This window comes from Osmerus eperlanus, chromosome 18 (genome assembly GCF_963692335.1).
Source record: "Osmerus eperlanus chromosome 18, fOsmEpe2.1, whole genome shotgun sequence".
Lineage (NCBI taxonomy): Eukaryota > Metazoa > Chordata > Actinopteri > Osmeriformes > Osmeridae > Osmerus > Osmerus eperlanus.
Genome location: NC_085035.1, coordinates 9505655 through 9518686, shown reverse-complemented (window position 1 = coordinate 9518686; position 13032 = coordinate 9505655). Strand labels below are relative to the sequence as shown.

The 13032-nt window shown below is 39.1% G+C and overlaps 1 protein-coding gene across 5 annotated transcripts; it reads left to right on the top strand.

The window, feature by feature from the left end:
- The first annotated feature begins 1169 nt into the window (after positions 1 to 1169).
- Positions 1170 to 8633, top strand: LOC134038860 (uncharacterized). Of its 5 annotated transcripts, none has more exons than XM_062484487.1 (11): positions 1170 to 1379; positions 1671 to 1761; positions 2275 to 2309; positions 2514 to 2607; positions 2736 to 2890; positions 3076 to 3212; positions 3627 to 3720; positions 3855 to 4184; positions 4274 to 4442; positions 5368 to 5492; positions 5783 to 8633. In XM_062484487.1, exons 3-11 carry the CDS (start codon positions 2283 to 2285, stop codon positions 6104 to 6106), a joined length of 1455 nt encoding a protein of 484 aa, XP_062340471.1. In that variant the 5' UTR covers positions 1170 to 1379; positions 1671 to 1761; positions 2275 to 2282; the 3' UTR covers positions 6107 to 8633. The 5 variants fall into 5 exon arrangements, with proteins under 5 accessions (XP_062340471.1, XP_062340470.1, XP_062340469.1 ...); XM_062484486.1 differs by having other exon boundaries at positions 1172 to 1379; positions 2721 to 2890; XM_062484485.1 differs by having other exon boundaries at positions 1172 to 1379; positions 2275 to 2376; positions 2467 to 2607.
- The last annotated feature ends 4399 nt before the right edge of the window (positions 8634 to 13032 follow it).

The window sequence follows — 13032 nt, the reverse complement described above, 5'->3', positions numbered from 1 at the left end:
TTTGTGCATCAGGTCAGCTTCTACCCTACTTTTTGTATTTCCTTACTCCTTTTAATAGCAACATGTCTGACTTTGTACTTAAAGAATTCCCATTTTGTCCTGTAGTTGTCAATTAGGCCGTCATTGAGGAATTCTTCTACTCGATTTTTGATAGAGTCATTAAAGGAATCATCGTTCAAAAGAGAGTTGTTAAATTTCCAATAACCCCGAAAACCAGAAATCTCCTTAGTTGCACTTAACTTCAACATAATTTTCTTATGGTCAGTTCATGGGGCATAAAGATGATTGACTTCTTTCACAAATTGAAGGATCGATGAAGAAACCAAAAAAATATCAATTCTAGACTTTAAAGTAAGACTACTGTTACACCAAGTGAAGTCTTTGGTACTGGGATTGAAGAAGCGCCATGCATCAGTCAAAGAAAGGTTGGAGCAGAGAAACGACACATGGTTATTGTTCCGTGAAGATTGGTTCAGTCTGGGGGGGGTCTCTATCTATCTCGTCATCGGGACATTCATTAAAGTCCCCACAAAGAATTATATATGAACCCTGGTATTTATTATTCAGATCTTTCAATTTGGAAGCTATGTCATTAAACAAGACATAGTTAGAAGCGTGGGAATTAAACCCATATATATTGCAAACAATAAAGATTGCATTGTCTTGTTTAATTATCAGTGTAATCCATCTACCATCCTGAGAAGAAAACGTTTCAAGAATATCCCCTTTAAATTTATGTAATAAAATTAAACCCCCTGCTGAATGAGTAGTACCATGGCAAAAATGAACTAAATTACCCCATTGAGCCTTCCAGAATTTTGCATATGATTCACAAGAATGTGTTTCCTGAAGTAAAATAAAATCTGCCTCAGTTCTTTTACAACAAAGAAATATTGCTTTTCTCTTAGTAATATCTCTAATACCTCTGACATTTAAAGACATGACATTTAGAAAATTAAACATAAAATCCATACAAAAACGTTATAGAAAAGGGATTACCTGTAAGCACTTGAACACCAAAAAACCTTGAAAAGTGCTAAGAAAATCCACCAAAAAGGAGGTGAAGATTAACAACCACCCAAAATGGCATAACAGATAGTGACAGAAGACTATAATATAGCCATCGCAATGTATATACATAATAGACAAGTACACAGCAAAACTGCCGGTGTTACTTTTTCAGTGTTGGTGTTAATCAACAGGGTGCAGTGTTATTTTAACACTTAATAGATAAAAATGTACACTAAGAGAGTTTTTTGATGAAAGTGTTGGTGTAGATTTTGGTCGTTGGGGGGGATTCTACACCGTGAGTGTTAAATTGACCACACCCTCGCATTTCCGGCAAAGAAGCGCCATCCAGAGCTGATCCAGAACTTTCGGTAGCCATCTTTCTAACCGCTGCGGTAAGTCAAACTCGGTTAATGTTAATGTTGTGCAGTTGATAAAGGCTTAAATAATTCGAAAAATCGTAGTTACTTTGCTTTTGTATGGATGTATGCTGTCTGTTACTTTCTAATCCCATTCTAAATAGATTTTTGTCGAACTGGCAATTGCTAGCTTACACTTGGTAAAGATGGTAGCTAATTTTAGACAACGGCTGTCGAGATAGTATAATATCAGTAATATCTGCGACTATTTTTTATTAATGTGCTTGTATTTCTTTTTACTAGCAAACATCGAAAAGATAAGTTTCACTTTGCTGACGAGTAAACTGAGGAGAGCTGGACAGGGCGGGAACAGTCGAGGAAGGAGAGGAGAGAGGTGAGTTTTCGCTATCATTCATAAGGAGAAGTTAATAATGCCTAGTATCTTGTTGAGGGAGTAGTAAATGTAGATATATTTATGTTTAGTCATAGCCGCAACAAACTCCGGTAGTTATCTCAATGCCGGAATAAAACCCTTGCGAGCACAGATATTTTTTAATATGCTCTGTAGCTCGCTATCTCAGCAGCAGCTAACGGCTTGTTAGCTAACTCTTACAAACAAGCTTAACAGAAAGCTGTCTGTATGTCCCTTCTGTTTAGCTTAGTTTGCCTGTATAGCGCTGTTGATCTGATATCAGCCCCCCTCCCTTTAGCAGCAGCACAGACAGGCTCACATCAGCAGCACAGGAGGACAGATGGAGAGGAGGAATAATCATGTTCTTCATTCTTAACCTCAGTCCCCCCTTTTAAAACCAACTATGTTGTCTTGTTTAATCATGTGCATGTTGTTTTATACCTTTTAGAATGTGTTTTATTTATTTATATATAAATGCCATTCTTTCCTTTGAAGGTGAAGACATGCTGGTTCCTGTCGAATATAAGGGGGTGAGCAAATGGGTCAGGGTACCAAAGGTGGAGGAGGTCTTCAATTTCTCTGAATTTTTACAAGGAGGTAACTAAAGTGTCAAACTTTATCCATGTCTTCTGTTTTGTGTAACTTACTTGGAAGTTATGCTATAATCCAAATTGTCTTTTGTTTTAGTGCTGGCAAAATTCAATTTGTCAGGTTTTACTGCTTTGATGCTCAAGGATTCTGCAGGAGTTGAAGTGGATTCTGACATCTTTGATGAGCTTCTGAAGTCATCTCAGGTGTCCTTCAAGGCCTTCACTGAAGATTGCAATGGTAAGAAAATGCAACTTAGTATTTCTCTTAACTATTTTAAATGTAATAATTTATATCCAAAGTTAGTTCTATACAAAAAATATGATTTTGTGTGTGTGCGTGTGTGTGTGTAGACAACAGTTTTGGAGATTCTTCAGAGGGCTCATCCTTAACTGATTGGTCACCATCACGTGCATCCCATGGGTCATCTCCAAGCTCAGACTCAACAATTATACTAGAATCCACCAAAGCTCGAAGAAAACGGCTGATTGAAGGACCCCCTGACAGCAGCAGTGCTCGCGATGTAAGTAATCTTTAAACTAAGGTCTCAAGCTGCAGATAATAAATTATTATTGGTTTAAAAAAAGAAGAAAAAAAACATGCGAAAGGGGCAACACTCCAGAGAGGAAATGTATTGGTCTAACCCCATTCAAATATGTTTTTGCCGTCTACTTTAAATGTCTGAATGCTAGGCAATTGTTGTTTCAGATTGTCAATGCAGCCCTGCATTCAAAGCCGGACGGTGACCAAATAATCAAAGAATACGAGAAAACAAAGAGTCTGTCGGATGGTACAAGAAGAAGGATGATCAACATGCTTGTGGCTGACATGGTAGAGAGCCATGGGTAAGTATTGCACACTTATAAACACATATTGATTTGACCAATGTTCATAATATAATATTTAACAATTATTTCTGTGTTCAATTCAAATATATATTGTTCTATCATGATTACAGTAATAATGAATAATATTGACAACAGCACAACAAAAGCAAAATGTACACAGCAAATTCTCAGCCTTTGTGCTGCATAATCCAAGTCTTAGATATGCAGCCATAGTTTCAATATGTCCCTTACATGTTTTACACTGTTTTCCCTTAATGTTTTTTTTATATTTCAAAATAAACTATTACCTGAAAAGTCTCCTTTTTTTTTTAAACAAAAAAAAAATCTATCACAGCCTGCAATTAAACCTTTTTTCAGTCACTTGATTTATGGGTGAAGTATCACTTTAGTAATTCATCTATCTTTTTGCAGGAGGATCCCTCCAGTAAATATCCGCAGTACGTATGCACTTGGCATTACAACCTTGTTCCCAAATTTGAAGGACCCGGATTCAAAGAATGGTTATGTAAGTATTGATATAAATATACATCCATGCTGCAGTGTTTCAGTGCATTGAATTACACGCATGACAGCTCTGTTCAGGATCATTCCTTGTTCTAAACCAGGTAATGGATTATTTTTTTGCTATGTAATCTACAGGAGCATTTCTATGATCACCAGAGTGGTTCTGGTTACCTGGCATGGAGGCTGAAGACTGTGCAGCGCAACTCTGCTCAAGAGATCAAGAAATCCAGGTCCAGCTTTCAGGATGGCCCTAAGACTCATCGCAGCATGCATTCACCTGTGAGGCAGTTGTCAGGTGACGAATGCAATGAAGCTATATCAGTGATGAGGCACTCAAGTGACACAACCCTCGTCCAAGACAAAATGAGGGCAACATTTCAGAAAAGACAAAAGGTTGTTCAAGACCCAGCAACAGCTTCCACTGTCCTAGACCTTTTTCCGAGATTCCTGGACACACCAGGCTTGGTAAGAAATTATGACTTGTTGACAGCTTTGTTCTGTCTTTATTTGTTTGCTCTCTAATGTATTTTTTCCTGTCATATTTTGTGTTTAAGATCGACCAAGACTTCAATATGCTCTTTGGTGATGAAGTGACTGGTAAATTCCTCGCTAAATGGCCAACATTCTTCAAACCGAGGATCATTGCGGAGTGCAAAAATCTTCCTCAAAGTGTGCACGTGGATGACCTCCTTTTGTCTGCCCAACAGGAATCTGATGATGGTGGTAAGTGTAAATAAGAGACTTAAGACTACACATGCCTGTATTCCATGCATCAAATATAATTTAGAGCCTGATTTTTTTTTTTTTTTTTTATCTGCTGGCTTTCACTCAAGTGTTTAACCCTTGTGTTATCTTCGGGTCGTTCTGACCCATCAGTCATTGTGACCCACCGTCGTATTGCGACAACTTTACCGCATACAAAAACAAAGTGAAGCATTTTCTTTTAACCGTTGGGCTGTCTCAGACCCCCCACATTGCGAAGGTTAAAAGAAAATTATTTTTATTTGGTTTTGTATTGGGTAAAATTGGGTAAACACAACGATGGTTCGTTATGAACCTTTGGGTCATGTGACCCGAAGGCAGCACGAGGGTTAAGGCAACAAAAAAGGTTGTTGAACATGGCTGTTTGTGTCATATCAACAAATATCTGTGATCCAGTTTGTTTTCTTTTTTGTCTTTATTGTGCAATCACTATTTTTTACATTAAAATTACATCACTGCAGCACAAATAATACTTGTAGCCCAGGTTGTCCTCATATTGATAGTTATTATAATACATATAGTGCTTAAATATACCTATACCAAAATGTAAAGATAATACCCCAAGTGCCTTAATTTCAACCCAATTGCTTTTAGCCAATGTATATTACAATAAATTGAATTTCCTGCACTCATTTTTGAAAGAAAAAGTATTCTAAAACGTTCAATGTTCTGACTTTAAATTAATATTGTCACAAATTCAAGCTGCTGTTCTGTAAGATTGCTGATTTACAATTGATTTTTTTCAGGCAGCCTTTGGTTTCCTTTCATTTAACATTAACAGTCAACAAAGCTATCTAGAGCCAATTCAGAGTCTCTGTAAGTGAACATTGAGAAGACATTGGTAAAGTAATTCAGGTAACTGCAATGGTGTTTTTTTTTTCTGTAGTATGGGACTGTGAGGTTGCCGCCATCTGCTTGTTGCTTCACCTGTTGCCGCCAACATCCAAGGGCAAGAAGTCTGCAAAGATCAGCGCAACAGATGCTGCTGTCCGCCTGGTGAAGTTCCTTAAGGTCTGTTCTCAGAATTGTGTTTAAAGTATTTTAGTAGTATTGGGTTCTCAAGGGCTGATAGTCATTTTGTGACATGGGGTGTAGCAGATTTCTTCTTTTGAAACATTTCTTCTTTCTAACAAGTTCAGCTTTGTCCTAATTTGAAATTAATTGCTCATGAAATGAATTAATAATAATTAATTAATAATTTTGCTTGAAGAATGTATCCTAATTCTAGGAAACAGTGCTGGCATTCCGCACCAAATCCCGACATTTTATTCCATGGAATTCATTCTCTCCCTCTCTCTTAGGTGGGGAGAAGCATGGAGACCTTCCTGAAGGAAACTGGCCCTGCTCAGCCCTTTCTCCTGTGTGTTGGAGAACGAAAAAACAGCATCCAGAATTTCTACATCATCCTGGACCAAAAGGCCATTCCCTCCAAGACACAGACTGGAGTTGCTGCCTTTGACGAGCTCTTCAAGGCACATTTTGCTTTTGCTGTGTCCTACGATGAGGCGCTGTGCAACTTCTACACCTTCATCCAGACAACCGTGTATGGCATTGACGTTGGCAGTGTGAAGGAGAGTCCTCGGGTGAAGGAAATTCGAGCAAGATTTCTTCACAGTTCATTTTGAAGAGGAACTAATTTCTGACTTGAAATGTTCACATGTTACATTTGCAAGGTACAGCACAGAAATGGTTCATTGTTATGTCGACATTTGAAGTTTCAGCATGGATTGTACCCAGGAAGGTCTTTGCGTTTGCATTGTGGAGAGGCTGGTTGTTCATTTGTTTTTTGCACATACTTTGGTTACCAGCGGCACTTATCTCGAGCACATAAGGATGGTGGTGATTCAGATTCCGTCAGTGATGTTGAGTTTGGTCCTGCAACTAATGTTGGAGCTTCTGTTTCACAACAACTTAATGTAGATCCTCCTGCGACTGTCACACACATTCCAATGGATAACACAAAAATACTAGACATGTGCAGCTCTGTTATTGCTCAACTGCAAGCCTCAGGAGTTCCTGAAAGTACGGTGCAGTGTTTAGTTGGTTCAATGGAGGAACTGGTCGATGACATCCATGCCCATGCAAAAGAAACTGTTGTTGAAAGTTTGTCATCTGAAGCATCCGGAGAAACATTAGAAAAAGTTCAGGACTGTTTTGGTCAACTTGAAAATCCATTTTCATCTCTTAACACAGAATCTAAACGAAAGAAGCACTTAGAAGAAAAATGGAAAATAGTGGAACCAGTGGAGTATATTCTTGGTGTGCGTTTTGATACACGCAGAGATAGAACAACAGGAACATACAGGCAAGTTCCTGTAAACGACAAGTTCATGTATGTACCAATCATGGGGTCTCTGTCATCTATGTTTAGGAACAGTGAACTTTGTAACAGTTTCCAAAAAACTAAACCACACCAGGAGGGTTTTTACAGAGATGTAAATGATGGCTCCTACTTCAGGAACCACATTTTATTCTCACAACAAGAACATGCTTTGCAGATACAGCTCTACTACGATGATTTTGAAACTGCTAATCCATTAGGCTCAAAAAAGGGAATTCACAAACTTGGCTGCATTTATTTTATTTTGAGAAATCTGTCCCCGAAGCTTAATTCTGTGTTGATGAACATACATCTTGTTGCCCTCTTTCACTCAGAGGATTTAAAGAAATATGGGTTTGATCCCATTCTAAAGCCACTTCTCAATGATTTAAAGATGTTAGAGGCTGAAGGAATGCAGGTGCCCTTTCAACCCACACCTTTGAAAGGTTCAGTTTTTCAGGTTACAGGTGACAACTTGGCTATACACGGCCTTTTTGGTTTGGTCGAATCGTTTAGTGCAAAGTACTGTTGTCGCTTTTGTTTAACTGAAAAGGGAGAGATGCAATCAGTTTTCAGTGAAGATCATCCAGGTTTAACTCTACGTTCTAAAGCCCTTCATTCAGAACACTGTGCTGCCGTACAACAAAATCCAGCTTTGGCCTCAACATTTGGTGTGAAAAAAGCATGTCCTCTCAATTCCCTCAAGCTGTTCCATACTTCAGACAACTACGCTGTAGATATAATGCATGATCTACTGGAAGGAGTGGTGCAGTACGAGTTGAAGCTTGTGTTTCAGTACTTGATAAAGAACTCGATATCTGTAAGCTCATTGTCAGAAAGAATCATGAGCTTTAACTATGGATTTACACAGAGAAAAAACAGGCCAAGTGGGGTAAAATTGGACGATGATAGCAACAATCTTGGCCTTAGTGCTGTTCAGTCATGGTGCCTCTTGCGCAATACCCCATTGATGTTTGGAGATTTAGTTGGGAGGAATGATAGCTGCTGGAACTTGCTGCTCCTCTTAATACAAATCGTCAACATTGTCTTTTCACCTATTGTAACCCATGGTATGACTTGCTATTTGAAACATCTGATTTTCGATCATCACAAGCTTTTTAAATCTGTGTTTCCAGAGCGAAATCTGCTTCCAAAGCACCACCACATGATACATTACCCAAGGTGTATTAGAAAGATTGGGCCACTATTACACATGTGGTGCATGAGGTTTGAAGGCAAGCACAACTTTTTTTAAAGGTCTGTGAAGAACTTTAAAAACATCACAAAAACACTGGCAAAGAGACATCAGAATCAACTGCCTTTTCATTTTGAAGGTTTTTATTTTAAAAGATTCCAATTCGGCCCCATTACTGAAGTCTTGGTCAGCAGTTTGGAGGGCAGTGAGGCGCTGAATGAAACTTTCGATTTGTCATGTGTTTCCACAACTTCCTGGGTCAAAAGCTATGGCACAGAGTATCAGCCTGGGATGTATGTATGTTCTGTTGTTGAAAATGAGATGCCTTTGTTTAACAGGATTGTCAGTGTTATTGTTAAAGATGACAGTGCTTATCTTCTAACTTGTGCTGTCTCAACAATGTATTTTGATGATCACTTAAATGCATTTAGCATTGAGGAGAAAAACAATGTCTTTGCGCTGCTGTGTGTAGATGATCTGATGTACTACAGGCCGTATGACAGGCAATTTTCAAGTGATTCTGACGACCAAATGTTTATTGTCCCATACTCTGTTTTTGTGTGACTCCATGCTGTACTTGTATTTAAGACCGTTTTGCATTTGTGCTGTACCTGTGCTTTCAATACACAATATTTTGTGAAATTACTTCTTGTATTGCCTTTTGTATTGTGGTTTTGGCTGGGGAGGAGGGTGGGTGGGTCCACAACATTCTACACCCTCAGTGTTATTTTTTTTTTTTACACCTGTAAGTGTTGATAAATTGGAGTCCAGTGTAGTTTCTAGTGTAATATTAACACTGCTCAGTGTAGTCTGGCAGTGTGGATTCTATAACACTGACACTAGTGTAGAGTATTATTAACACTACTCGGTGTTGGCCAGTTTTGATTTTTTAACACTGACACTAGTGTAGAGTATTAATAACACTACTCAGTGTTGGCCAGTGTTGATTTTCAACTCGTTTTAGTGTTGAATTAACACTGTGTGAGTGTAAAATCATTAACACTTTCAAAAGTGTTACTTTAACACCCAAAATAGTGGATGCATATGCACACTTTCTGGGTGTTAAATTTGACACTCTCAGAGTTGATTTAACACTAGCGATTTTGCTGTGTAGTATTATCGGCAGAACTATCTAAAGGACCATGGAGCTTACGGCTAAATATGCCAACAAATAATTAGTAAATGTCCACCCAACAAAGGTAGGTGGAAACTGAACAATGTTAAACAGCATACTCGCAAGAAAAGGATATAACTTTAGTAGGCCTAAGTATCAAAGATCTTGAGTGACCATTCTCAGTATAAGCTGAGACTTACGACTGTATAGACTTTCTATGTTACCTGTGAACAGTCTATCTTTTTTCCGTTTATGAAGACAGAGGAGCCGCGAAACGATGCCTTCTTCCCTTCATCTCTTGCTTTCTTCACTAAGGGCCACAGTTTCTCTCGGCTGCTTTCTCTTCAGGGGATAGAGCTTCTGTGAGTCTCAGTTTGTTGTCTAAAAGACATTTTGAGCCTTTCGCCTCCCTCCAGACAGCATCACGAACACGCCGCATTGCAAAAAGGATGATGGTTGATCTACTTGAGCCGTCTTGTCGTCGCTGCCCAACACGATGGACGATGTCGATGCCCTCCTTCAGGTTGTCACGAATATTAGGAGCCACTTTGCACAGGATTTCGATGATTCTACTCCTGATATTTTCTCCATCTTCCTCCCTCACAGTCAGCGATGTTTGCCTTCAGAGTAATATTTTCTGTTTGTAATAGTTATCTCTTTTTTCATAACTTCTAGTGTTTGTTGCTGGTGTTTAACATCCAGAGTGAGCTGCTGAACTGTCGAAGTTAGCTTTTCTATCTGTTTCGAAGTTGACTCCGTCGTTTTTTCTATAGCGGAGATTTTCCGAAAAGTCTCATCATGTTTCCCGGATAACACAAGGATGGCTTCTAGAATACCAGCAGTCTCTCTGTTGTCGCATTTTGCTTTTTTTGTTGGAGGTTTTAACGGAGTATCTGGAAGTGGAGTCACTCCGAATCAAATTGTGCGTCTGGACTTACCTCAAACCAGTCACCATCTTTTTCTTGGCCGTTAGTTTCATCCACATCCTGCATGTCAAAAGGGTTGTTGCTAGCTTCATCCATGTGCTGCATGTTCGGAGTAACGTTAGTGTCGTCAGTTTTCTCCAGACTCAAGGTCTTTTTGCTTTTCCGTTTGGCCATTCAGGTCCTTGTTATGTTGTCACTTATCTATGGTGCCTTCTAGTAATATTTAGAGTTGCATCGGTTAGTTAAACTCAAACCCTCCGAGTTACCTGACAGAGCGAAATCACACCGCTGCTGTCATGTTGACTTCCATCTTGGAACCAGGAATCGGTAGTATTGGATTTTTGTAGCATGCATAAAATTGCATGCTACATGCATAAACGTCATGTATGTTTTTCAATGCGCATTGTAGACAGGACAGGTCAGGGCCCCGTTCGTCGTAAGGGTTGAAGCTAAGTTAATCAATTGTCCCTTTAGCCCGTTAACATTAGCGAGATGAGTGAGAACAGCAAATATCGGTTCGTCAACGGCTGATCCGCATCCAAATCATGTGGTTAATTTCAATCAGGCTAAACTTATCAGGGAAATTGCACGTGCACGTCCTACTTCAAAAGGCAGGAAAGGTCGATCACCAAAACCGTGATTTTCTAACGGTATGATGGCGGAAAAGACGAAAGATATGGAAGCAAATCGTTACCAAAATTCAAATGCAAATGCATTTCCAGAAATGCATTTGCATTTTAAGAATGTGGCTGCATTATTTGACTCATAAATGAAATTAGTAATCAATCATCCTATTTGCATTTTAATTTTCTTCTTCAAGAGTGCTCAATCTTTCACTTAATTAAAATGAAAAAGAAATAGACATTTGAGATTTAATTTTCAAAACATGCCCCAGCAAATAGATACCAAAATTCAATTTGAAATGTAAAATTTGAAAATTAAAATGCATTTCCAGAAATGCATTTTCATTTTAAGAACGTGGCTGCAAAATCGTGACCACAATTCAAATTCAAATGCATTTCCAGAAATGCATTTTCATTTTCAAGAACGTGGCTGCAAAATCGTGACCACAATTCAAATTCAAATGCATTTCCAGAAATGCATTTTCATTTTAAGAACGTGGCTGTAAAATCCTGACCACAATTCAAATTCAAATGCATTTGCAGAAATGCAAAATGAACGAAAAAGCATTCTGAGCGGCGCAGCAGAGTGACGTCAGTAACCGCTCTTCTACAGCTCCCTGCAGACCGAGCTACCCATCTTGTTCGGTTGTTGTGCCGGGAAATTGATTGAATTGCCGGGTCTTTAGAGGACGCATCACAGACTGAGCAACTTGATGTCAAACAATGAATAAAACAGTGGCAGAGCTACTATTAATGTGTACATCTGTGACGTATGAGTCTGCAGCCAAGCTCTCTATGACTTGTTCTACTCGGTCACGGGCATCAGACTCAGATATATTATTAGATTCTACCTGTTCAGCTAATTCCAACAGTGTTTGCACAATTTGAGGGAGCGCCATGGTCTGTGATGCGTCCTCTAAAGCAGCGGTCCCCAACCTTTTTTGCGCCACGGACCGCTTTCATGTAAGACATATTTTTTCACGGACCGGCAGAACGGACTGGGAGGAAAGATAGGCCCTGGACAGCTGCGCTGCTAATGCATGTACATTCTGGGTTTGATGTGATCCTAGTTAGTGACTTCCACACCTAATGCGAGCGTGCGGAGCTCGCAAGAAAAATAGTTTAGCTGATTTGAGCGAAAAATAGTTTGAGTTTTATGTAAAATAAACAGCCGTTTTTTCAATTGACCCATCTTTAAGTTTCTTAGCCTGGTTTTCCATCGTTATATTGTTACTAGCTAGCTTTCGATGTGTCAGTCCCACTGTTGTGTGTGACTATAAGCTACGACAGTGACACCCGAAGTGCGTTCCTTATATCCAGTTCAGGTCTATTCCAAAATTTTGTTTGATTGCTGTCACGGCAGAAAATCCCGCTTGATGTTGGAAATGGAAGCAGGGTTTTCAGTGCTTTAGTGGCGATCTCAGGATAGCCTTCATCCAAAACACCGATAGAGTTGTTGTCTCAAACAGGCTTCATTGAGTGGTAACTATCACTTGTCATGTGTCAAGAGGAAGAGACGCGCATGATACCGTTCAATAAAGCCCACAAACTTGCTAAAAAATGAATAAACACACGTCTTTGCAGAGCTTTTTTGCTCAGGGGAAAAGGCCCACGGAGAATGAGAGAATCAGGTCATTTTTCAGAATAAAACGTCTTTCAGACTCTGATAATCAATTAAAAGGAAATAATGTTATTAATTCTTTTTTGTGCGGCCCGCTACGAAATGACCCACGGACCGGTACCGGTCCGCGGACCGGTGGGCACCGGTTGGGGAACGCTGCTCTAAAGACCCGGCAATTCAATCAATTTCCCGGCACATTTGCAATGTAATGCAATGCAGATGTGCACACACCGCCCCCTACCGAACAAGATGGATAGCTCGGTCAGCAGGGAGCTGAAGAAGAGCGGCTACTGACGTCACTCTGCTGCGCCGATCAGAATGCTTTTTCGTTCATTTTGCATTTCTGCAAATGCATTTGAATTTGAATTGTGGTCAGGATTTTACAGCCACGTTCTTAAAATGAAAATGCATTTCTGGAAATGCATTTGAATTTGAATTGTGGTCACGATTTTGCAGCCACGTTCTTAAAATGATAATGCATTTCTGGAAATGCATTTGAATTTGAATTGTGGTCACGATTTTGCAGCCACGTTCTTAAAATGAAAATGCATTTCTGGAAATGCATTTTAATTTTCAAATTTTACATTTCAAATTGAATTTTGGTATCTATTTACTGGGGCATGTTTTGAAAATTAAATCTCAAATGTCTATTTCTTTTTCATTTTAATTAAGTGAAAGATTGAGCACTCTTGAAGAAGAAAATTAAAATGCAAATAGGATGATTGATTACTAATTTCATTTATGAGTCAAAT